Here is a 25,345-nt window from a genome sequence, read left to right on the forward strand (position 1 = left end):
AAAATGTTATTATTTTATTTCATGAATAATTTCCATTAAAATATTGTCGTTTAGATAAAAGAGTAGTGAGAAGAATGGAATAGAAGAAAATGTGATTCGGTATCAAAGCGGGTAAAATATAAAGAAAGTCCCTGTAATTTTTCGCCCTAACATTGGATGGGACCTGACCCGGACTTTTCAAACTAGAGTTCCCCGGAAGTTTCCATAATGACAACATTTTCACAAGTAAACCATTAAGTCGGGCATGAAAATAAATATACTTTGTATAGCGACTAATGGTATTCAGACTGAGTATTTCAAAACATTTATACAAGTCTAGTCAGGGTATCTGGAGACACGGAAACCTTTTTTTAAACACTGCAAATCTCTTTATGTAACCATCCAATGACAGTTCTATAGATAGCTGTTTATATATTTATTCGCTGTACATCACCGGTTTTCTTCAAAGAACGTAAGAATACGGCACACTAAACACGAAGTGAATGCAATAGTTGGGAAAATTCCGGGATTTAACTTTATAAGGGTAGACGTTCTTCAGTGCGCGTATAAATTCAATTCATCCTGTATCTGTGTTCTGTCCAATCGCGTTTGTGCGGGAATGAGAGAGGAAGAAATATCCTTTGAAGGTCCATATAAATTGTATGGGACTATGATCTTTGAAGACTACGATGTAGAGTTGATATTTACGCAGCAGCGTTAGCACGTGCGACCTTTCGCTTAGCTACACATTTATCCTTTTCACCCCGCTAGTACAGGGCGCTATATCAGTTGCGTTTATGCCGTCCTGAGCCTTGCCCGCTCCGTTTCCGATATAAATAATAATCATAAAATATATAATAAATAAATTTTAAAATATTTTATACGCGATTTACGATTTATTTTTGCTACGTAGTGCTACAGTGTAACTGTTAAGAAGAGACGACGCGCTCGCGTTTTTATTTATTTAAAGTGTTTGTTGATTAGAAAAAATAAACATGAAGACGTCATCGTTTTCTCTACGTGTTATGCGAAGGGTAAGTGTCGGTGTTATTTGTACAATTGAATTATTATGGGAGTAACAGGTTGTGAACGCCTACGTAGATGTTCAAGGCTCTACAGGTTGGGAGCGAGGGCTTTAAATCATCGACAGTTGTTCATGACCACACCCTATGTTTTTATTTTTTTCTAACACTATTAAAATAAAAAAATAATCAAAGACAGAAGTTACGATTAAGAGGTAGTCAAGAAATATAAAAAAATATCCACATTCACGTTAATTGTATCAGAGACAAGGTAAAATTAGTTAATTACAATTCAAACTGTGAATAATATTTAAAACGTGTATAAAAACTCTACTTTAGAAATATTTTTCTTCCTGTTTTATAAGTATAAAAATTTCCTACTCTACAATTTATAAGTAGAAAGAGATCTAATCTTTAATACCAAGTAATTCATTTTATTATATTTTTAACCAAATTTATGAGTGTTAAGTTTCATGTATTTTTATAATAAAATCTCCATTATGAACTCTATATAAATAAATCTCCCCTGTATGAAATTAAATTTATAGCCATTAATGCTGTTAAAATTTTAAATATTTATTGTGTATATGATATGTCTTACGAAACAAAAAGAAAAAAATGTTCTGTGGTTTTATGAAACCACGGTAAAAGTGAAACTGTTCGAACGGTTCCGAACACTGCTTTGAGTAGCGCATGTCGCGTGACGGTCGGCTGCCGAGTAGGTATACCTACTCGGCAGCCGCGATACACGCGACATGCGCTACACAGACCAAAAAGTTTGAGACGATGTAATAAAAGTTCCACTTTAAAAACTAAAGTTACCTACAACATAAAACATAATATGAATGCCTTATTTTGCTTCCTTGATTCCGTTTATAATGAATTCTAGTAGGGAAATGATCTTATTTTTTATATCACGAAATTGACAAGAAATTTTAAACACATGAATTCAAAATGTGAACGATATACATATATCTAGATGTATTGAATTTTACGAAAGAGTCGTTCATTAATTGTCTCTCCTAACTCATATAGTTATATATTTTTAATTATCTTTATAATGTAACAATTTGTCGTGAGCGTTAATGAAAAGCTGTTTTCACTTTTTGCGAAGAGTCATTTACTTGCCTTGTAATTTATTACGACATAATTAAATCTTTCAATATACATATTATATTATATTACGGCAAATATATAGACACACTGGTTTTATTACGAAAACTTTTTATGTAGAGATTTTTGTAAATGATAAACTCATATTAATTTATTTTTAACACAAAACATTTGAAGAGAGTTTCGATTTACGATATTATTTCTAATCTAGGCTAGATCAAATACTTTGTGTTGATTCCTTATCAATACCTTCATTTTTTTATCAATAAAGATTTCTGTTGAATATTTAAAATGTCTTATCACTATTCGATTTTTGCAATTTGAAACATGAACTAGAAAATACAAAGTAATACAAATATATAAAGTATATACAAATGGACAAAAAGATAAGCTCTTACAAATCGATATTAAATCTCGCTATCCTATAAGTCTCATTTGAACTGAAACATATTGACAAGCGACCCTGGCACGAGCGATGAGCACTCGACCATATACATTGAATGGAGAATATTATTGAGAGTAAATGGAAAATGTAATGTATGATACGTATGGTATTTCTATTATACTGTTTAATTACTTTTCCTTTACGTATAGAACTAATAAGAGCTTCAATGAGACTATAGTAAGGTAGGTGAGAGGTATTTGATTTGTTTAGTAGTCACTTTTATGGTATGGTTGGTATGGTTTTTTAGAGTTTAAAAATTCTTTATTTTTTAAAATTCTCTTCTCAAGAATAACTCGTAATATCAACAAAGTAAATTGTAAATTGAAAATACAACTCTTTTGTAAATATTTCTTTCAAAGTTTTTGACGTTTTACAAAGTTTTCAGTGAAGGCAAAATACCGAAGTTTTTGTACATAAAAAATTCATAAGCGAAAATACGCAAAGAAAATATTTAAGTGTGGGTTTTTGGTTTATTTCACACCAACTTTGTAGAGATTTTAAAATGTAATGTATATTTGAATTACGTTATAATTGATTGTTTCATTGTAATGTACGTTGTTATTTAGCACCTATTAATTTTACTTGTTTTTCTGAAGATAATTCGATAATTATAATCGTCTTGATAATTCATTATAAAATAATTAAATTATTTGTTTTACAATTATAAATTAGTCATGTCCAGAGACTTGACTAATTGGATTCAGATCCAGTTAAAAGGCATTTTTATCTGGAGTTTTTCAATAGTCCAGTCTTAGAAATTCTTCATGCACTACGACAAAAGGCTGCACTTTATCACGTGAAACTTTAACCATTAATAACTTGGTTGTATTAAATGCATATTACAGTATTATTTAGAGAGCAGTTCCAGAAAATACAGTATAAAAAAGATTGATACTATCAAAGCTACGTTTTAAATAAATTAATGAGATACCCAATCTTCATATTTTCTTTCCATATTTCTTAAGGATATGTATCGAGAAGTGTAGAACTTCGGATTTCCATTTACCATTTGCATGTATATAGCTGGGAAACTTCATGTTTGAAATAAGGGTAATTGCGGACGTGGCGGGACTCGCGATGTCTCTGTACTCTGAAATTATAAGAGATAGGAACATATACATAGCACGTCCTAATATGTACTTTTCTGATTTCGAAATGAAAGAGTTTTGTTTGATTTTGGTGGCTTGAATATATGAGGGAATAAAAATTATGGAATAAAACGTTTTCTATTAAATAAGGATATAATAAGTCGACAGTATTTTGTACGCGTATTAATCACTACATAGTATAAAACAAAGTAGCTTTCTCTGTCCCTATGTCCCTTTGTATGCTTAAATCTTTAAAACTACGCAACGGATTTGGATGCGGTTTTCTTTAATAGATAGAGTGATTCAAGAGGAAGGTTTTAGTATATTATTTATTGGGTTTTAGACAAAGCGGGCGAAGCCGCGGGCGGTAAGCTAGTTATTATTTAATAAATATGATTGAAAATTTATTTAATTACGTTATAATTGCTTGTTGGGAATGTTGTTATAATTGTTCATAAATACAATCACGGAAACAAAACTTTATTATTTAAGTTATATGATTCAGTTATTCACATTAATGAGTTCGTATGTAATGCTGAAAACATATTTCTTACAAGACCAAAGTGACCTAGCTACACATGAAATTCATTAGATGTTTTCTCTGTAAGAATTCGCAGAAATATTCCGTTTGCAGATTTTATAACAAGGGGAAAAGTATTTTTACGACTAGAACGCTATTTTGTTATCAAAATGGAACGAGATTCTAGATTTCAAATGTGGAGCTTCAAACAAACTTATTATTTTATTTAGGGACGATTTTTCAATGTTTGGATAAAACTTATTCGTCGAATAATGTATAAAACTACCATTTTTAAAACGTATTCTAATTGCCCGTATTTGACAGTTTACGTGACATTTTAATATTATCGATAATAATTTATTGGACGGATAAATTTAAACCAAGGATTGAAAAATCAGCCCTAAAGTAAACTACCTTTCAAATAAATTACATTGAGGTTGACGGATGAATGTTTGTTTGGAGTAAAGGATGCTTTTATCTGTTTTAAGGGGAGTCTACCAACTGGATATCAAAACTTGCTAAGAATATAATTTATGAAATCCGGAATAAAGAAGTTTTTAGGTTAATAAATAATCATGACGTCAGTGTCATAATATCAATAATATAAGAATAATATGAAAAATTCTCGTCTAAACTCTACATGAATAAAATCAATCAAGAATATTTTTATACTCCTATAATTTTTCTTTAATATTGTTCCACTGGCTGCCTTGTTTGTGCCTTTTTATTGAGAATCCTACTAATATTATAAATGCGAAAGTGAGGTTGTGTGTGTATGTTACTCTTTCACGCAAATACTACTGAACCTATTACAATGAAATTTAGCACACATATAGAGGGTAACATGGATTAACACATTGGTTATATCCCGGAAATCCCATACGGGAACAGGAACTATGTGGGTTTTTCTTTAAAAACGCGGGCGAAGCCGCGGGCGGAAAGCTAGTAAAGTACATTTATATAGATGTAAGATGTGAATTCTGTTTTAAATTTCATCGGAGTGTCGGGGTCGTGCCTATCTCACCGGCCAGTAAATTTTAGAAATAATATTTTTGTTCAACCGCTTTGATGCTTTAGCAAGGAATAATATAAATTAAATGATGTTTATTTTAAAACATTTAAGATCGCTATACAATGTTGTTACAGCATTGCATTGCTACACGCACACATACAAATTGCTTTTACACACAAGTATAGCTTTTATTGGTGGGGTTGAGACTTTTACAAATAGCATTGCCACGTTTTTGCAAGGTCGTAAGGATGATAAAGATTTATTTTTTGTTACAGAATCTTTTGTCTAATGATTACGACAAAAAAGCTTTTCTAAATTAAATCAAGGGAACATAGAGCTGGAAAATCAAATTATATATATGAATATATATGTCACAGATTTTTCATTTAAGTTGAAGATTAGTTGTTTGCTTGTATAAAATATGACAATATTTTTCGTGGATATAGTAAGAAATATTAATAAAAACTAGATATCATTGGACTAAAATTCGTTAATTAATAGCATTCATCAAATGGGGATGTACGAACTATATATAATAAGAATTCTCAATTGTACACATGACATAAGCAAGATTAAATCGTAGTTTTGCCTTTGAGGAAATAACTCGTACTTCCTTTATTAATAAAAAATTAATAAAAATTAATAAACCAGGAAGTTTCCTTTGTAGCGCTTCTTATTAGTCACTACTGTTCTTGTTATAATTAATTAATTGCAAGTGTGATAGTTGGCACAGATCTTATTCCCTCGAGTTAATGTAATAAATAATTTTGAAAAAAAGACTATCTGTTCCGAATACAGGAGCCCGCGAGTAAAATCAAATATTTATTTAATTCTCATGTATAACCTACATTACCGTAAAATTTCATGCAAAACCATCAAGTATCAGTAGTTTTTTCGTGAAAGACACACATACATCTATACTCACACTCACATTTATATCTTTTCTCAACTAGCTATGCATGTTAAATTGTGTATTGTATTGTGCACCTTTTAAATAGATAAATAAATAAATATTAGTAGGCAAAGTAAACAAATAAGTAACTTAAAATGCAGTGGGAAAAGTTATTTTATCGTTAAAAAAACTAATGCATCAATACCTTTATTATCCATTGATTGAGTGCAGGGAATTATGAACAATGGAGAGCTTCATTTTGAATTGCATTCATAAAGTTTCTTAATCGCACCATTGTGATGGAGATATTTTCTTTTATAATGTTTGATTAATTGGTATAGATTGTTATTTCTATAACTATTAATATCAAAATGTTTATCTATACTTAATATTATAAAGCTGAAGAGTTTGTTTGAACGCGCTAATCTTAGGAACGACAGGTCTGATTTGAAAAATTCTTTCGGTGTTAAATAGTCAATTTATCGAGGAAGGCTATCATCCAGTTAAGACCAACAAGAGCGGAGCCACGCGGGTGAAACCGCGGGGCGCAGCTATTGTACTTTTATAAAAAATTAATCTACATAATATATAATTTAGCCTTGTATAAAAGCTATTACCACTTATTTTTAACGACGCAAAGAACGTTTTAAATTCTTTTCAGCACACAAAAGTGCATAAATTCAACACTGCAAATTGGTTTAGGTCCCAAGACAATACATAAGCTAAGAGGTCTAACGTCATCGTTTCTCAAGGAATGTACGGCCAAGGGCGCAAGATGCTCATCTAATCTAGATAATGTTTAGGGACACTAGAGTTTAGTGGCATTGACATAGATGCATTAATGGGTTGCAATCGATAATCTTTGCATAACTGCTCTTGTGGGTGAAGATGTTTAAACATGAATGTCAAGAGGTGATAGAATATGAGTTAAGTTTTCTATTTTGATAGTCGTTCTATAAACCTATATGAGACAATGTATTCAATATTAAATTTCATTAATTAAATTTTTGTGTCTTATTTCATTATCCTATTTCATGATTTATATTTTTTATTTTTTTATATTATTTATCTTACTTTATTTATAAAAGTTATAACAATATTTGACACAAAAATAAATTAATATTCGATTCAAATGGAATAAACATCTTTGAAATAAGTTAGGTACTGAATAAATTAAACTTCACAAAATTTTGAATATCCTTCATCTTAATTCTTACCAATGTAAGAAGAGATTTGAAGAGTTTTTACTTTCAATCAATTATGATAACTCAGAGCATCTTATTGTAATATTAATGTTAATAATTCAACCTTACACAACTCACATAATCTCACTCTCACATACTCACACACATAACATTCTCACACTCTCACACCTGCACATTTTTGTCTTTTTAAAATTTGTATAAATCGTCTAACTTACTTTTATCATTACTTTGTGTTTCTGTTTTGGAGATATGAATGTGAAAATTTTGGTTAGTGGAACTTCTAATGTATGGAGGCGGGCGTTGGCACCTGTGCTGTGCCGCAGCTTATTTAACTTTTATGGGTGCTATCGTTCATAGTTTTTGTAATGTTGTGTTTTATTGTTCCAAATAAACAATCTTGATTTTTGATTTTTTGAATTATTTGCCTAATTTTAACGGTTAAGCGGCACGCATACTCACTTCACACACACACACGCACATACCTCTGGACTTATTACTTTCTTCCACATTATTGTTATTCAACATTCATAATTTTAACTTCACATTTTTTATTAAAATTTCCCTAAATACAAAATTTTGTTATCATTGTTCTAAATTTTAAATTATAATTAAAACCGTTCACTCAGTTAAGTATTACATCGGAGAACGAATAAATTGTTCAAAAGCAGAATTGTGTCTATTACGCCTAACTTCATTTTGTCTCCGAGACTAGATTTTGTTTAATTTATCAGCACAAAGAACTTTGACGTGATAATTTTAAAATAACGGTTAAAGTGCTTTCCTTTGTAAAAATTTAATGCTAAACGATCTCTTTGAGAGACGCTTTCTTCTTAATTTGTCTTCAGTAATGTTTTATTCGAGAAAATAGTCTGTAGAAATATGCTTTCAGTACGATTTACAAGGTATTTTCTGAATAGAAATAGATAAATAAATCTGTGTGTTACAAAACTAAAGAAATTTAAAGAAAAAGTTGAAAATGCTTTCATCGATTTGAACAGTTTTTTGTTGTTTTGTTGTACTGAAATGTTTTCCCGGCATTATATGCCTAATTCGTGTAGAAAGAAGCATCTCCAGAGTCCAGACATTTAAAAAATTGAATCGTGTATTGATAACTTTTTTAAATAAGAAAGTAATCATCAAATCAATATGAGATGACTCGAAATAATAAGCTATAGATTATAGAAGAAATCAACTTACAGAAACAAAAAAATATAGTACGTACGTCTATGTCATAATATAAAGGAGCAAATTGTAGGTACTTACAACACGAGAAGAATGTTCCTGCATCGAGAATTGGCCTCCATATTTTTATTACTTAATGTCATTTGATCGTTTGCCCTTTAGATTTTAACCAGTATTTCTTAACAGCATAATTAGCGAGACACGCGATAAGTATATAAATTATGAACGCTAATGAAGGAAGCCCTGATAGCTTTAGCAGTCCATTAATGAAACACCGCTTCAATTACCGATATGTAGGTCACTGTGATTGGATACAAAAGTGCAGGGATGTTTTATAACCCTTGATGTTATCGTTAACGAAATCGATTTGAATACAGATAAAATTTTCCAACTCGTTCGATTTTTAAAATTGACCACTTTTTTTTATTCATAATTTTTTATTCATAAACGGGATTTTATTATGTGCCAGTATTCGAATTTCGAATGTTCGTCACCAAAAAGTTTGTGCTTCTGACCTGGCTTTTTAATTATTTTTTTCTAGAAATTAAGAAAGTATAAAAAATGCTTCATTTAAATTTATAAAAGTATTCAATTGAATTCATTGCTGTATTGGTCATTTATTTTACTTTATAAATCTAATAATAATGAGATTATTTTTATCGATCTTCATACTTTTCATGTGTATTGTTTTCCGTCCGCTGTCACTACATACAATAATTCTAATACAATAATTTAAGGTTATGATCCACTAAAGAAGTAGGTCAGCATTTCGATGCACCGTGGATAAGCGCATGAATTTTACACATGGACGCAGCGTACTCATGCGAAGTAGAAAGTCCTGAGTGGCGTTCTGTTTGGAATAGCAATGAGTAAACACTGAAATGTTGTTTAAAACCATTGAGATACAAATGTACCTGTATATGTGGTGCTTTAAATTAAGCAAGAATCGCGTAGTGGTGGAAATTTTACCTTTTCGTTAAGCCTTTTCGTTAAGACAATTCTTACCCATCAAAGATATTTAAAAAGAGGTAGATAGGTTGTTAGCGCTCCGAGAGTGGCACGCATAAATGTGACCAATTAGCCACATTTTACTTCGGTTGTCTCTTTTTTCGCTCACGAAGTTGAAATATGCTATTTTTGACGTCTAAAGTTTCTGAAGATCGAATTTTAAGTTGGTAACCTACCTAAAAAGATAGGTTCTTAGATAGGTTAAAAGATCACCTTTTAACTATAATATAATTGCCTGTATATTGTATAATGTGTATGTATGTGCTTTAAATGGAGATAGGATGGCCTCGTGCTTGAAATTCGACCTTTTCATAGAAACTCTCACGAGTATTTCTCGCAATGCTACCTTCCGCAAATTTGCATTGTTATACGAAAACAACGATATATGTATCATCCCGATACGAGTAGAACATTCTAAAATATATTTTTGTTTATCCATTTTATTGGACTGTATGCACCCGGGAGTCTTTCACACCATTACAGAAGAATATGGACAAGCACACGTACTATTAAAACTGAATTTTGCATAATATTCACCTAATTCACAAATACAAATTGATACAACATTCTGAATTAGTGATTTATTAATATCACAATTCTTCGTAGAACTTCATAATAATTATAATAAGAAAATAGTATAATAGTCCTTAGACCGCCTCCTCGGTACAGTGGTTGACGCGTGAGCGTAGAACCGAGGGGTCCTGGGTTCGATTCCCGGTGGAGACGAAAAAAAAAAAATGTCTCGGTCTGGTAGGACACAGAAGGCTGATCACCTACTTGTCCCTAAAGAAAAATCGATCAGTGAAACAGATGTATGAATAATGCATCTGCCCCCTACCCCACTACGGGGACACGGGACTTCACTTTTATAATAGTCCTTGGTTGCTAAGGACAACGGATACAGTATAAAATATATTAGTTTAAACGTGATTAATAAACTCAAGTAAGACATGCAGCTTGAACGAAAATTGTAAACACATTTAGCCACATGCTCTTCGAATTTAAACCGTAATCCACTAACACACAGTCGCTTTTCACCTGGCAATGTGCATGAATATTAAACAGACTGCAAGCAAACAAACGAAATATAATGGGGTCGGGCAAGGCTTGAATTGGTGCGATGATTTATGAAACGCTGTGATGTATGCAAAATGTTGGAGACTTGCACGTGAATGGTATTATAAAACGTTTATTTTTAAACTTATAGAAATATAGAGGATTTATTGAATGTGATAGTTTAACCTTTAACCCTGTGGAATTCGAAAGAAATTGGAATTAAGCTTTTGGTTCATACATATAATCTTATACTTAAGAGTCATTTGTAGAATGGAAAATTACTTGAATTAGGATTTAACAAATCAAGATGGATTTTAGTACGACCTTAGAAATGATAATGGTGTCGGTCGTAAAGGTCAAGAACGAATGGAAAATTGTAAGGAAACAAGTTAAAATTATAAAACATAATAAGTACGTAATATTTGATGAAAATAAAGAAAGGAAAGAACCATTGTAAGGTTAAACTTTAGAGAATGATAAAATTAAATATTATTTTTTTAAATACTGAAAAGTTTTGTTACATCACAAAAGGCACTGAAGACTTTATTTTATTTTTCATGTCAGCTGTATGCAAATGTCCATTATTACAAATTATTTCAGAATTTTAAACTCTAGAACTTTGGAAATAAAGGGAGGATACGCTAAGTTTAATTTTTAGACTACGCTTTTGAAATAGTTTCTGTAATATTCAGGAGCGTTTTATAAAAATGTTTCTTACAAAAATTTTAGTTAACCAAAACGTGAAAAAATTAATGGATATTTTTAACGCATAAACTCAGAAATTGCTAAATCGATTTGTATTTTTTTCCACTGTCAGAAAACTAAATTATTCTTGTTCACATTATTATGTATTACTAGCTGTGCCCCGGGGTTTTACCTGCATTGCTCCCCTTCTATTGGTCTTAGCGTGATGATATATAGAGCCGATAGCTTTCCTATATCCTATTTCCATCCCGGGTTAGGTAAAGCCGGGACAAGTATCTAGTGTATAAAGTACATTATATTGCACAGAAGTTCGGCATATATGATAAATGAACAGCCAAAGCTCGATCGATTAATACTCCACAGGGGCGCGAGATTCATCGCATTGTTCCACTATGATTACATTTCGGATAATCATTGTATTTCTATATTGGATATCGTATTAGGCGGTTTTTGACCCGTAAAAAGGGAAAAGGTTGTTCCGATTAAGGTTTCTTTGTAAGGTTGTGTTACATTTCATAAATAGATTGAGTAGTGCTGCTGCCCCCAAGGTTGCCCAAATAATAAAGCCTTTACTTTAATCACTTTTAATCCTTTTTTTACAATATGTGTTGTTTAAGCTAGCCGTTATGCACTACTAAATAATAATTCTAATAAAATGTAGAAAGCGTCGGGGAAACAATGTGGACGCACACATATACAAAAAGCTCGATCAGCGAATTGCATATTTGTGTCCCTACAATGAGTAATTAAATTGATACTTCGACTCATCTATACTTTATAAAGCTGAAGAGTTTGTTTGTTTGTTTGAACGCGCTACCAAATATCATCACGCTAAGACCAACAGGAGCGGAGCAATGCGGGTGAAACCACGGAGTAATTATTATGTTATAACTATGGTTTCATATAAAATCATTCTATATTGAACTGAAGCATAAAAAACGATGTAAATTGGATGTAATCGTATTAAAGACAATCTTAATTTTGAATTCTCTATAGGCACTTTTATAGAGTAAACAAATAAATTGAATTTTTACGTGGGATGTAAGCAATTACTAGCTGATTTTATCTACAGAACCAACATTCCGAATCGGTGTTAATTTAAAGACAAGACAAAAACTCTTTTAAAAGTACATAACGAATAAAAAAGTTTCAGATTCAAATAGCCTAGTTAGCTCAGCGTTCGCATTTATAATTTTTAGTTTCAACTGTAACGGACAACTAAAGACACTTGTGAGATACAAAGGGAAACTTAAAGAAGCTCGAAGTACAAGGGTGCTCACACCAAGCTGAAGGACTTTCACTAGTTGGAACACAGTTTTGATAAAACTGCCTTGTTTTTTGACAATTATTTATATATACTAGCTATTCCTGCATATGTTTTCTGGTCCATTCTTATCACTTAGAGGTATGAAAAAAAAGATGTTGGCCGATCTATCGCACAACATGAGAATCGGTCCAGTCGTTTCGGATGTGGATTTGGAGTATGGTAACTAAACTTGATAGCGTACTATATGATTTATGCTACACCGTGTCGCGACCGGACCGTGCCCCGTCCGTGACTCGAACGATTATTGTATACTTTTGTAGTGATTGTGACCGTGACCGTGGATCGGCTGTGCAAGGACTGGGGCTGGACGGGGCATAGCGCGGCGTTGAAATGTTGATGAACATTATTTCATTTGCTTCCCGCCTCCGGCCCGGCAAGGTGTAACATGAATCATGCTTAAATCAGCCTTTAACTTTTGAATCAAGATCTTATCATGAATAAACACGTAATAAGACGCATAGGACACATTTTTGACTATTTTAAGCCCGGGGCTTTGATTGTGTATTCAAATAAATAGTCTCTTTGTTATTGTAGACCACAATGTATGTGCATACCAAATACTGTCAAAAGCGTGAATGTTTTTTGTAGGAAATACCAACAAGAGACATTTACATTTTACATACAACCATATACTAGTTTTTAGATTTAAGAATAGAATGTTTGTGATTCCCAATCAAAAAACAATTATCAGTCCAGATAGTATAACAAAACTCATTCAAACCCTAAAGTAAAGAATATACAGAAAATGTTACTTTTGTATACTATATTTACAGAGTTTTGCATATTATTCTCTAAATTGTATACGTTGGTAAGGCATAATATCTGCTGTCACTATCCATACAATATTAGCTTATCAGCTACTATCTTCTCTCATATACAATTTTTCCTCAAAGAATTGGCCCCAATGGACAAGGCGTTTTATTTATATACAAGAGGCTTTAAGATTAAGATAAGCTATCTATGGTTGATGTTTTGGAAGTTCTCAGTACGCGATTTAGTCACGCAATTTAACATAATTTGTGCCTCCTTGAGTTTTATGAGCTTTTTGCAAGATGTAGATTGATTTGGGATTTGTTTAAGTTTGATAGTTTTTTAGTATATTTGTGTAGCATATTGTAAATAATAACTAAAACTTTTTTGCAAACATTATTTGAAACGACTGTGAAATGAAGTTGTTCTTATAAAGTACAAATTATACGTCTCTACATTTCTTTAATTATTTATAACCCGAGAGATAATTAAATGTTTATTTATTTATATAACTTCCTCCGATATTATAACTACTTGATACAAAAAGAAGACATCACCGTCTGCTTTTAATCCTTACCTTTATCAAAAGAAAATATAAACGTAAGCCTTTACCTCCTTATTATCTGCGTATATATATTTTTTGTAGACAGAAATATGTAAAAACTCTTTCGTAAGCCACCGCTTACCAGCCTTTTTAATAGGTTAACCTCTTTGATGTGAGGCCCTTAATATTATTATACGTATTCTTTTGATCGTGAAAGGCTCTTACGAATTATCAAGTTACATACGTTGTTTTTAAAAGCTATTCAAATTCAAATTAAGGTGATCACTATAGTCAAAACCGAAAAACACCTTATACATATTGAATTTTGTTGAGGAAACTGTTGGTACGATTGTCTTAAAAAAAATATATGTGATACTCAAGGATATAATTAACAAAGTGTATTGTTTACTTTTCAGTTTAGAACGGCCTAAACATAAAAAAAATACATACAAATCAACCCCTTTTTGAACATAAAACGCATTTTGTTAGGAAAACGGCTACATATTTATACATGAAATTTATACCAAAAAATATGTTATGATATTTGTAACAATTTGTATTGATTGTTTTTTCAATTTTCATTATTATCGTTAAATTATCAAGAAAAAACTCGAATTTATAATAAAACCCACATAAAACCTCACCTCTATTGCATATTTTCGACGAAATTTGACGGTGTCAGTTCGACTCGGACGGGGGACTGTACGTGCGGTTTTTTTTGCAAAATAACGCTAAAATTCACCGAATTGAATGTTTTGTTAAATTAAACCAGATTGTAATAGGTATTTACATGAGCAGTTCATGAAATGAAAGTTAAAAATAGGTATGTAAAGATATAAAAATCTGTTTGTAAATTAGTTTTGTTTTTGAAAGGCGTCATTGAATAATCCAAAACAATCCAAAGCCGGGAGATACCGACACAAAATTTTGGGTCATTTGTAACAGGATGCCGGTTCTACAGTGGTCTTAGTACGCAATGACAAAAAGAAAAATCATGGTCAGAACAGTGGTACCAGCAGACTAGTCGCGTTAGTGGGCGTTAGTCGAACTCGTCGGATAAATTACGGAAGGCAAACGAAAAAGAAGTAGGCGGTAGTTTCATGCCATACTTTTCCGATGTAATTTACAGCCCACAATACCGACGTGAATGCGTTGATTAAAAAAAAAATTCAACCATTTGTACCAGGCCAATTTTTGCACAGGTAATCATCGTCCAGTAGCCATGTACGAAAATCGCCATGCCATACTTTTCAGACAGTTCCAAATGGTCGCCATACCGCCGAAAATCAGCAATTTTTTTTTATATTGTATAAAATCATTTAATTTTATATTATTGTATAAAATCGTAGGAAAGTCAAAACTGACATAAACGTATAGCAACATTTTTAGCCGACGCCATTATAGGACGAAATTCTCAATTCAACTGAATTTTTTGTTGGTTCCGTTACCTCCGCACTTTTAACTGGGTGAACCGATGATTTCTTCTACACTAATATTATAAAGAGGAAAACTTTGTTTGTTTGTTTGTTTGATTGTAATGAATAGGCTCATAAACTACTGGACTGATTTTAAAAATTCTTTCACCATTCAAAAGCTACATTATCCACGAGTAATATAGGATAGGTTTTATCCCGGAAAATCCACGGGAACGGGAACTATGCGAGTTTTTCTTTGAAACCGCGGGCGGAGCCGTCATAAAAATATAAATTATATAACAATAATTCCTTTGCAGTGACTCTCCGACTTTAAAATCATACATAGAACATTTCCATCGACAAGGTTTTCTGGTATTTATAATCTACCGCCTGACAACTTAACCTCCCCTCCAGTTGGTTAGTTGTCAGTCGATCGCTTACATTTTTTGAAGAGACGATCAGCGAGCCAATTGATCTTAAACAGCCGATCAGTGCGGTCTATAAATGCCATAGCCGTGCCTTGTGATTTATGTAAGATTTAAGAAAACTATCAAGTGAATGTACCAAGTGAAGGAATAATAAAATATGAATTGTGACGAAGGCGTTTTTATTCTACAACCCAACATTCAAATTAGGATTTAAAAAATTAACCCCGAACTAACTACAAAATACATAACAAGTCGAAAAAAACGTGATTTCTTGTCCGTTCCCCTATTTTTTTTCGGTGTGTGTAGGTTGCATGCATATATTCCTACTAGGTATGAAGAGATATACAAAGAACGCTTAATACATTTGCCTGGTCACCATTACCATTCGATACACCATGACATGGTAGAGGCCGTTCTATAGAATTACGTCAAATAATGTACTCCATCTTTTATATCTCTGTAGGTGAGATGTTCTCCACCCTAGCCATCATCAGGTCTCCAGAATATAGTAGAGTCCGTGTTGAATAAAATTAATTTCTAAATCGGTGTTTTCTTAACTGTTCCCCACTCTAGAACTTATAATTACTTGCTTAGTCATCTTAAGGTCTCCAGAATGGGTCATGTAGTAGAGACTTTGCTTATAACGGTTAATGTTGAAAGATGAGTCTTCCTACATTACATTTACAACATACATAGTACACAATATTTACTATTCATAAATGTAATATGTTACTGCCTCTCAGAGAAAACATAAATTAGGTAGAAACCACTAACACATTACGATACAATACGATACAGTATACAATTCCATAATCTTTGGTCACTTTTACTTCATCAACGATGTATATTTATAGAGGGCGGTTAAAAAAACAAATTCAAATGTAGTGACAGAATCACTAAGGTCGTTGAACCGTGTAATTGCCTTAAGGGAGAATATAGAAGTATGTTCAAATATTTTTATGAGTGACAATAATATAACATACTTTTTAAAATATCATCTATATGTAATTCTTAACTAAATACAATTTTGACAAAAGTTAAACTTGTGTTCTATAAAACAAATTAAATGGATTGAGCTGTATATTTTAGACTTCACCGTATATTTTAAATATTATTGTATATTTGTTTATTCACTGAATTGGTCTATCTCCTCTATACCTTTGTCCTCCTATTTATCGGACACTTTCTTCACTTAAAAAAAAATAAACCAACCTTCCACACACACTTTAACCTTTAAACAACAAACAGCACCAAACTGTTTAAAAACCCACCGCATTTCAACGCTTCCGCGAAGGTTTAATTCATTAAAAAAACAAAGCCTCGGTTGCACCTGCGGTCATCACTTTGTGGCCTAAATATTAACGCCTCGTGGCCTTTGAGATAACATTAACGTCACAGGTGTAAACGGGCTTTATTTATTCTTGGATAATGTACAGGCCACTTTATGGTATTTTCGGGTTGGGCGTTCATGAATGAGCCGATTATAAAGTGTTATATGTTTATATTATATTAGATAGACAATGTTATTTTTGTATAATATTTGTATAATGTTGATTTAATACTGACTACTGAAACGATTTTAAAGTGTAATTGTACATCAGACGTTAAATCTGAGGCTAATAATAATAATGGATCATTGTAGAAAATATTTTATTTTTTGTATACTAAATGTACTACGATTTACTAAATTGATAACAAAATTTCACATTGGCTACTTTTTGTCGCAGGTAAAGCAAGAGAGAGCAGCTAGTATGGTAATATATTTTATTTTTTTCATGATGAAACATTTATTCTTATCGTTTATGCAATGTTTTTTAATAATAATAATAACAAAATAAATCTTTATTTCACCTTTTGGATATACAATATTGGTTATGAGGCTCTGGCTATCTTGCTAGGCATAGCCTGTGTTAAGAAAGCCAGTCCCTTCCCTTAATATAATACATTGTGGTCTTGATAAAGGTAAAAATAAAAAGAAAATTTATATTAGATTTTTAATAATAATGCTAGATGAAAAGGGACATGTTGAAATGACTATTTCGATTATTTATTATCATGATACATAAATAAATTATTTTCTTACTTGTCATATTACAAACTATTACATTGAAAATGAATCAATAAGAGAATACACATTCAATAAACTTACATTTTAAGCTACGTTACTTCATTCATAATAATTTATCGAAATGAACATTGCTGTCTCTTTTTATCTTAATGTGATTTATTATTTTGTCTCTGTCGCGCAGCGCTGAAACCTTATACTGAAATTGGTTTCACATGACTGATCCGAAATTATAAATGACGGATCGTTGGTGACATTTCATTAACTTATCTATACATATATAAAAAAATGATGCCAATGTCTGTTCATTGAAGGATATAAAATTTTATATAGAAAATAATACATGTTTTGTAAGAACAGTCATTCATAGTTTTTGAAGTGAAAACTTCTTTAGCGGCGTTGTGTATAAAATCTTAAACTCGCGTCAGGACACGTGACCCTGATTGAAAAAGCGTAAGACGGATGGATATCAAACATGCTCAACGTTAATAATCAAGTTTTCACTTCTGCCGGCACTCCCGGAGTGCAACCCGTCTTTTTTTTAAATATTTTGTTTTGTGTTTGTTTGTTTATTCCTATTTGTATCTTATAAACTGTTTATTGAACAGTTTTCAGTTAGAATAAGTAATTTTTACTTCCAATTACTAATTAACATTCCATTCAGTCTGAAATATTTCTATAACAAGTAAAATATACTTTTAAATATATACATCTTCTTCATCCTTTTAAATATGTACATTTAACAGTATTTTAATTAAAAAAATATTATTTTGCGTAGCCTTAATAAAATTCATGAAACATTTTTGCCGAATATTTCTGCCGCGAATTTCCGAGAGCAATTTATTTTTGATATTATTTATTTAATAACAATTCTCTCGCACCTGTTACGTTCACAATTAATTTTTAAAATGTCAGGATCTAAAAATTTTTTGCAGAGGAAACGCGCTAAAATTTGGCTGAAGCGGGGCGAATTATTATTCGGTCTCTTTACAAAATGTTAAAAAAAAGACGGGTTGCACTCCGGGAGTGCCGGCAGAAGTGAAAACTTGATAATTAACGTTGAGCATGATTGATATCCATCCGTCTTACGCTTTTTCGATCAGGTCACGTGTCCTGACGCGAGTTTAAGATTTTATACTCAACGCCGCTAAAGAAGTTTTCACTTCAAAAATGTTTGAAAACAAGTATTTCATTTTTATTTAATGAGAAAGTGTAATTAACTAATTGGTTAATGACATTATTTCTATTGTTATTATTAATAGTTACAGACTTATAATTATTCTGCGGGGCGTAAATATTTCCTATTTGCTAAATTTGGCAACGTAAAAAATTCTTTATTGTATAGTAGGTGTGTTGCAGTTGCAGATATATTTTTTATATATGTAAGTGCAATGAATATTCCGAGTTTTTGTAACCCTCCCTTAAAAAAAATTTAAACGTTTGTTTTTGTTGCTAAAAAAATCAGCAGCACTTTATGAACCACTACATAGTAAATCTTTAAAACTACGCAATGGATTTTATGCGTTTTTTTAATAGATAGAGTGATTCTCGACGAAGGTTTTAGTATGTAATTTATTAGGTTTTAGACAAAGCTGGCGAAGCCGCGGGCGGAAAGCTAGGTTAATAAATGAACACCCTGTATAGCTTTATTAAAACTCCCAATCAAATAGGGTCACCTTCGCAAATAGCAACGAATTTATGCCAGCAATATTCACTTTATCGCGACTGTGTATAAGTCTGGGTCCAATTTCATGGCCGATAAATGTTTCCTATAACAAAGTCTGTTGTCAATAAACAAAGATTAACATCTTTATTTATTTAACCTACCGAATACAGGGTGTTTTGTTTGAGTTGGTTTTGCAGCTTTTATTGAAAAGGTTTATGGATTTTTCATTTGTTGACGTCGCTTTTGATTGTAAGGGCCGGGAATTATTGAGTCATAAATACACATTGTAGAGTACAGCGATACTTTATTGGAGTATAATACTGTTCAGATTAGTCACAGTTTAGATTTTTAAATAAAGGACACAATTCACTAGTTCCGCTTTTATTTATTTTTTAATTAATTTAAGTAAACAAAACTATACCTGACAATGATGATACGATTCTTTGACAATGCGGACGAATCCACGTGCGGAAAAGCTAGTGCGCAATAAACGTACACGTATAAGAGAAGGTTAAACACCAACACTGCTTCAACATCTAAAATAACTTCCAAGATGTCAATTTCACGGTAGTCGGCTCAGTGTAAACAGAAATGGATGAGATGTATCGGCGAGATTGCCTTTTATTATTTTCTCAATTGCTATGGAGGTAGTAATAGACTATTGACGAGGTAGTATGAAGGAGGTTTTATGTAAGTAACTAGCTGTGCCACGTGGTTTCACTCGCTTAAATTTGAGGTAAGTATATGTTATGTAACTTAGTCTTTTTCGATACATAGGCTATCCGAAAAAATATTTATTTATCCTTCATTGATTATACACACTAAGGAAATACAAAAATGAAAACAAAACAAAATAAAAGATATACAATCAATGGGCGGCCTTATGGCTCTAAGCCTTTTTTTCCAGGAAACCGTCAAAATATGTTTTCAATTCAAACCATTGCTTTCTTAGACGTACAATCAGATGAGCTTTTCAGCGTAATAATATGAGTATACTTATAGATATCACCAAAAATGAATGTAGAAAATTCGCGGTCTTAAAAGAACAGATGCCCTCCAGACGATGTCCTATTGAATTAAGTATAACGTCGACAGCCAATAAACACGCTTCTAACAATACTCCATTTGTCAAATTATAACATGTAGTTGAAAAGTTTTGTTGAACCAGATTAACTCAAATAGACGTATGGGTTTAATTACAGCCTTTTTGGTTTATTTTAGTCAAGTGACTATTCTTGAATTTTCTGTGTATGACTACTACTATATATTACACACACACTTCTATAATTAAAAAAAATATATTTCAGGACATTTTTCACACCCTAAGATCATGGAAACCAAATGGCTGATAAACATACACATTATATATAATCTTAAATTAATACTATATATAGATAGTTAACACCCAGACAAATATGTACATCACACAAATATTTGCCCTGGGTGGGAATCGAACCCTTCTGGCTTGGAAGGCAGAGTCACTACCAACAAAACTATTGGGTCAGTCAATAATAAGAGGCAAACCTTTATATTAAACGCTACAATTTAAAAACATACTGAAACATACTTTTGAACATGTAACTGCAGCGAAATGGCATAAATAAATCATACTTCAAAAGCTTTTTATTTCCAATACGACTGCTATTTGATAGCAAATGCTACGTGTTAAATATTCACTACGTGCTACGTCGTAGCACCGTAGAGGTTGAAGCGTAGAGATTCGATGCGAGTGGTTTACCGAAATTAAATGGAATATACGTATGTATTTACTTATGTGTTGCTTAAATTGAACAGATTTATAACGAGTACATATGACTCCTTACTTAATATAACAGATCTACCGTGAAATCATTTTAAACTTTAATATTTTATCACTCATCAGCAGTCAATAAATTCATTATAACAAGCAAAAATACATAGCGGTTTTTCTAAAAATCAACATTCTCTTGTACAACAAGAGAATGTTGATTTTTACATTGATTGAGTTGATTACAAACAAACAAAAAAAAAGAGAATTAGACTAAAGAATATTATGATCACATGATTATCAATTGTACAATTTATTGAAATATATGTTTGTTTAACAATCCGTGCTCATGTTATTTTTATTTACGAGACACAATAAGCAATATTTTTCTATCATTTCAAGAGGTTTATTTTCCAATAACATTGTAGTACGATAGTTGTGATCATATCTATAAATAATGATACAAATGAGCAGAAGTGGACTGTGGTTCATTATAATAACGTGTGGTCGAGGAATTATTACGAACTAGTTGTTTCTAGCATCGCTATTTGAATATCGTTATTATTTGTATTGTGTTAAGGTTTCATTTACAAATTAAGTTGGATATAGATATGTCACTTCACTTATAGGTATGTCACTTCTTTTGCATATAATCAACTATACTTTATGGAGAAACATTAATTATGTTTTACGTGTATTATGTATGTACTTTTGCTAGTCTTAATGGTGATAGCCATGTCCAAAGTTATCAAAATTTGTAAAGATTTTTTGGTAGACTTAATAGAGATAGCCATGTACAAAATTTGTACAATCTACCTCTAGTACAGGTATCTGTAACGTAAATTTTTTGTTAAAAATCTCATAAGTTTAGCAATTCAAAGGTTTATAACAGCAAAAATTCTTTTTGAATATCAAACAATACTGTTTGAACCATATTGAAAAAAGATGTTCCTATAAAACACAATCCCCCCTGTCTTTATATCTTTATTCGCGAATTGGTCGTATAGTTTTACAGCGAATATCAACGTAGTAGTTTCATTACCTCTATATCGGTAGAAAAGACTACCGGTTTATTAAGCCGGTTAAATGAGGGACCGGCTTAATTACGTGTATGCAAGGTGGCATGTGGCTTTAATAGCATGTGCCTTTTATTTTGTCCAGTCTATTGTCTGTTTACATCCTACAATTCTAGTATTTATTATTCTGTACATCGTTTGAATATAGGCCACTATGTTTATTGATTGAAGTTTTATTGTTTTTATGTGTGGCTTGCAGTTGAAATTAAAACAAATTAAAATAAAGTAATCAGTATATATAAAACAGATTCTAATTGTATAAATAACGTTTTTATTTACATTCAAGTTTAAAAGTAAATTTCAGCCAATGTGGAAAAAGCCCTTAGAAGTAGCCCTTATTTTCTTTTTAATAGCATTTCTCTATCTACTAATTAGGAAGCTTTCCAGTAAATTTGCTTAAAAGTAGATTAAACATTGAAAATACTGAAGAAAGTTCTTATTAAAGAAATTCCGAATATACTAGCAAACTGTTGTGCAGTTTAACTTACTAAAACTAGATTGTTAAGCCACGCTTTGGTATACATAAGCTTGTAGCGAGAAACTTTAGCTAAAGGACTACGCTTGTATAGTTGTATTTGAACAGTGTTAAACAATATCAGTCATGCGTGGATTTATTGTTGAAAACCGTCCTTGAATAAAGTAGTAGACAATGGTGTTGTACAAATGTCTATTCTTTTAATCATTCATCTTTTATAAGCTAATCAAATTGTACGTAATTGATGTTAAAATTAAACAATTATTTGTCTTGATATACGTAATTAAGATTAAAATATAACCAGTCAAAAGAATAAAAAAATATTAAGAGTATATTAAATGAGATAACAGAGAAGTAAGTATGTATAAATGCAATGTTTATATTTAAATAGATGTGCGTAACAAAATTGTCAACAAGGTTTCTAAATAAATATGAATAAACTGTTAGTTTAGCCAAATACATAAAGATATTTAAATATTTCAGGACAGGACAATTTTCACACACGGCACGAACTGATCCCATGCTAAGCATTCGCTTGTGTTATGGTAACCAGATGGCTGATAAACATACATATATAATTTTAAATAAATACTTATATAGATAATCAACACCCAGACACAGAGCAAACATCTATGTTCATCACACAAATATTTGCCCCGGGTGGGAATCGAACACGTGACCTGTGGCTTGGAAGGCAGGGTCACTACCAACCAAGCCAACCGGTCAGTCATGTAGTTAAAAGGTGCTAGTTAAAAGGTGTTATAATGCTAACTTAAAGTACTTCCAGTCTTTGTCCTTTCAGCACTGCACAGAATCCATTACTAAAGTCAATCTCTCTTTAACACATGAAGGATTGGCACCGTGACACCAATCAGTTGTGGACGCTTTGAGTGATTGCAGTTGATGGCACTTGGCTAGATTGAGATGTTGATTTGGTATGAATGAAATGTATTATGCAGGTTAATATTGTTATGTTGTGGTCGTCATTATGTGTATTATGTACACATAATACACATAATGACGGACATAATACACATAATACACATAATACACATAATGACAGTACAAGGTACATCGAGTGGTAATATTAAATTAGCTTATTAATAATCATGAGTAATTTTTAATTAGGTTTTTTATCAGGTAAGTAATTTTATTAATAATAATAATGAAGAAATGTATCATTCACTTGAGTATGTTAATGTATATTAAGAAAAACACAATAGTAATGTTTGATGTAATATTTTTATAAACTTATAATAATAACTAGCTGTGCCCCTCGGTTGGTCTTAGCGTGAAGATATATAGTCTATATAGCCTTCCTCGATAAATGAGCTATCTAACACCGAAATAATTTTTCAAATCGGACTAGTAGTTCCTGAGATTAGCACGTTCAAACAAAAGAACAAACTCTTCAGCTTTCTAATATTATAAATGAAGTAAAGATGTTTTGATGTTTTAAGAAATTATTTCCAAATTGGCTGTTATTTGCTTATAGCTGAAGTATTTTGCAATCGATTTTTATTAGAGAAATTACGCTTAGTTTTAATTATCTCAAGTTATGGCTCAATATTGTTTATTCAGACAGTAATAAAGTCGGTTTAAAGTACTTTTACTGGCTTTAGCGTTAGCAAAACCTGTTTAAGTGTTTCAATTACATAAATGATGTATGAAACGAGAAAATTTAAACTAAACTGTATGTGTTTTTACAGATTATTTATTGGCAATGACTTTTAAGTTAAGAAAAAAAAAATTGAAAAAGCTTGATACAGACATTTTATTTAATATTATTTTAATGTATTTTTTCAACATTATTTATGCTTATATATAACTAATAAATAAACATTATTGTAATATACAATATCTACTACAAAATAAATATTATACTGAATGTATTTCACTTGTTTTCATATTTCTGGATATGAAGATAGCGATCTCGCATACTGCACACAGAACAATAGTAAACATTTATTCACAGTGTTTTATTTGTTTCCACTGGAAATCGAAACTAAAGCTTCAATGTAAAGCTGAATCTAAGCACATGTAAAGAGGGCACGATACGATTAATTTAATTAAAATTTTAATACAGTTATTCACACCTTTATTACATAAAGTGAAAGTGAAGTCCCATGTCCTCTATTGGGGTAAGGGGCAGATGCATTACACATCTGTTTTACTGATCGATTTTCTTTAGGGACAAATAACCAATATAGCCTTCTGTGTCCTGCCAGACCGAGACATTTTTTTTTCTTCGTCTCCACCGGACCCAGGACCCCTCGGTGTTACGCTCACGCGTCAACCACTGTACCAAGGAGGCGGTCGGTTATACTATATTGCTATAAATAACTGTTATTGAAAAATATACTTCAATATTGTATACAAAACATGTGAATATTGGACATGAATTAATACTTACTATAAGTATTGATACAGAACATATACAAATTTAAATGCACTACTAAAATGACCGCTAAATTATAATTTATCGTATTCAGTATTGCATATATCTCTGATCACATTAATCTCTATAATTTATTCATAATTCGTATAATATTTACTAAAGTTTTCGTTAATTTATTATTAGTTATTAACGGTCCGTTATTTTGTATCTAGAGTTCTTTATATTTT

The 25,345-nt window shown here is 31.4% G+C and overlaps 1 protein-coding gene across 1 annotated transcript in view; it reads left to right on the forward strand.

Annotated features, from left to right (window-relative positions):
- Positions 1 to 796: 796 nt before the first annotated feature.
- The window catches only part of LOC149483596 (neo-calmodulin-like), a 162,521-nt gene continuing 137,972 nt past the window's right edge, over positions 797 to 25,345 (forward strand). The window contains exon 1 of the mRNA XM_089702725.1: positions 797 to 1,013. Within this exon, the coding sequence (XP_089558851.1) occupies positions 975 to 1,013 (39 nt within the window). The 5' untranslated portion in view covers positions 797 to 974. The remainder of the gene's footprint in view (positions 1,014 to 25,345) is intronic.

The sequence above is a fragment of the Colias philodice genome, chromosome 13 (assembly GCF_061535455.1).
Source record: "Colias philodice isolate Cphi_HAF_F1 chromosome 13, ilColPhil1 Martin Lab GWU primary, whole genome shotgun sequence".
Lineage (NCBI taxonomy): Eukaryota > Metazoa > Arthropoda > Insecta > Lepidoptera > Pieridae > Colias > Colias philodice.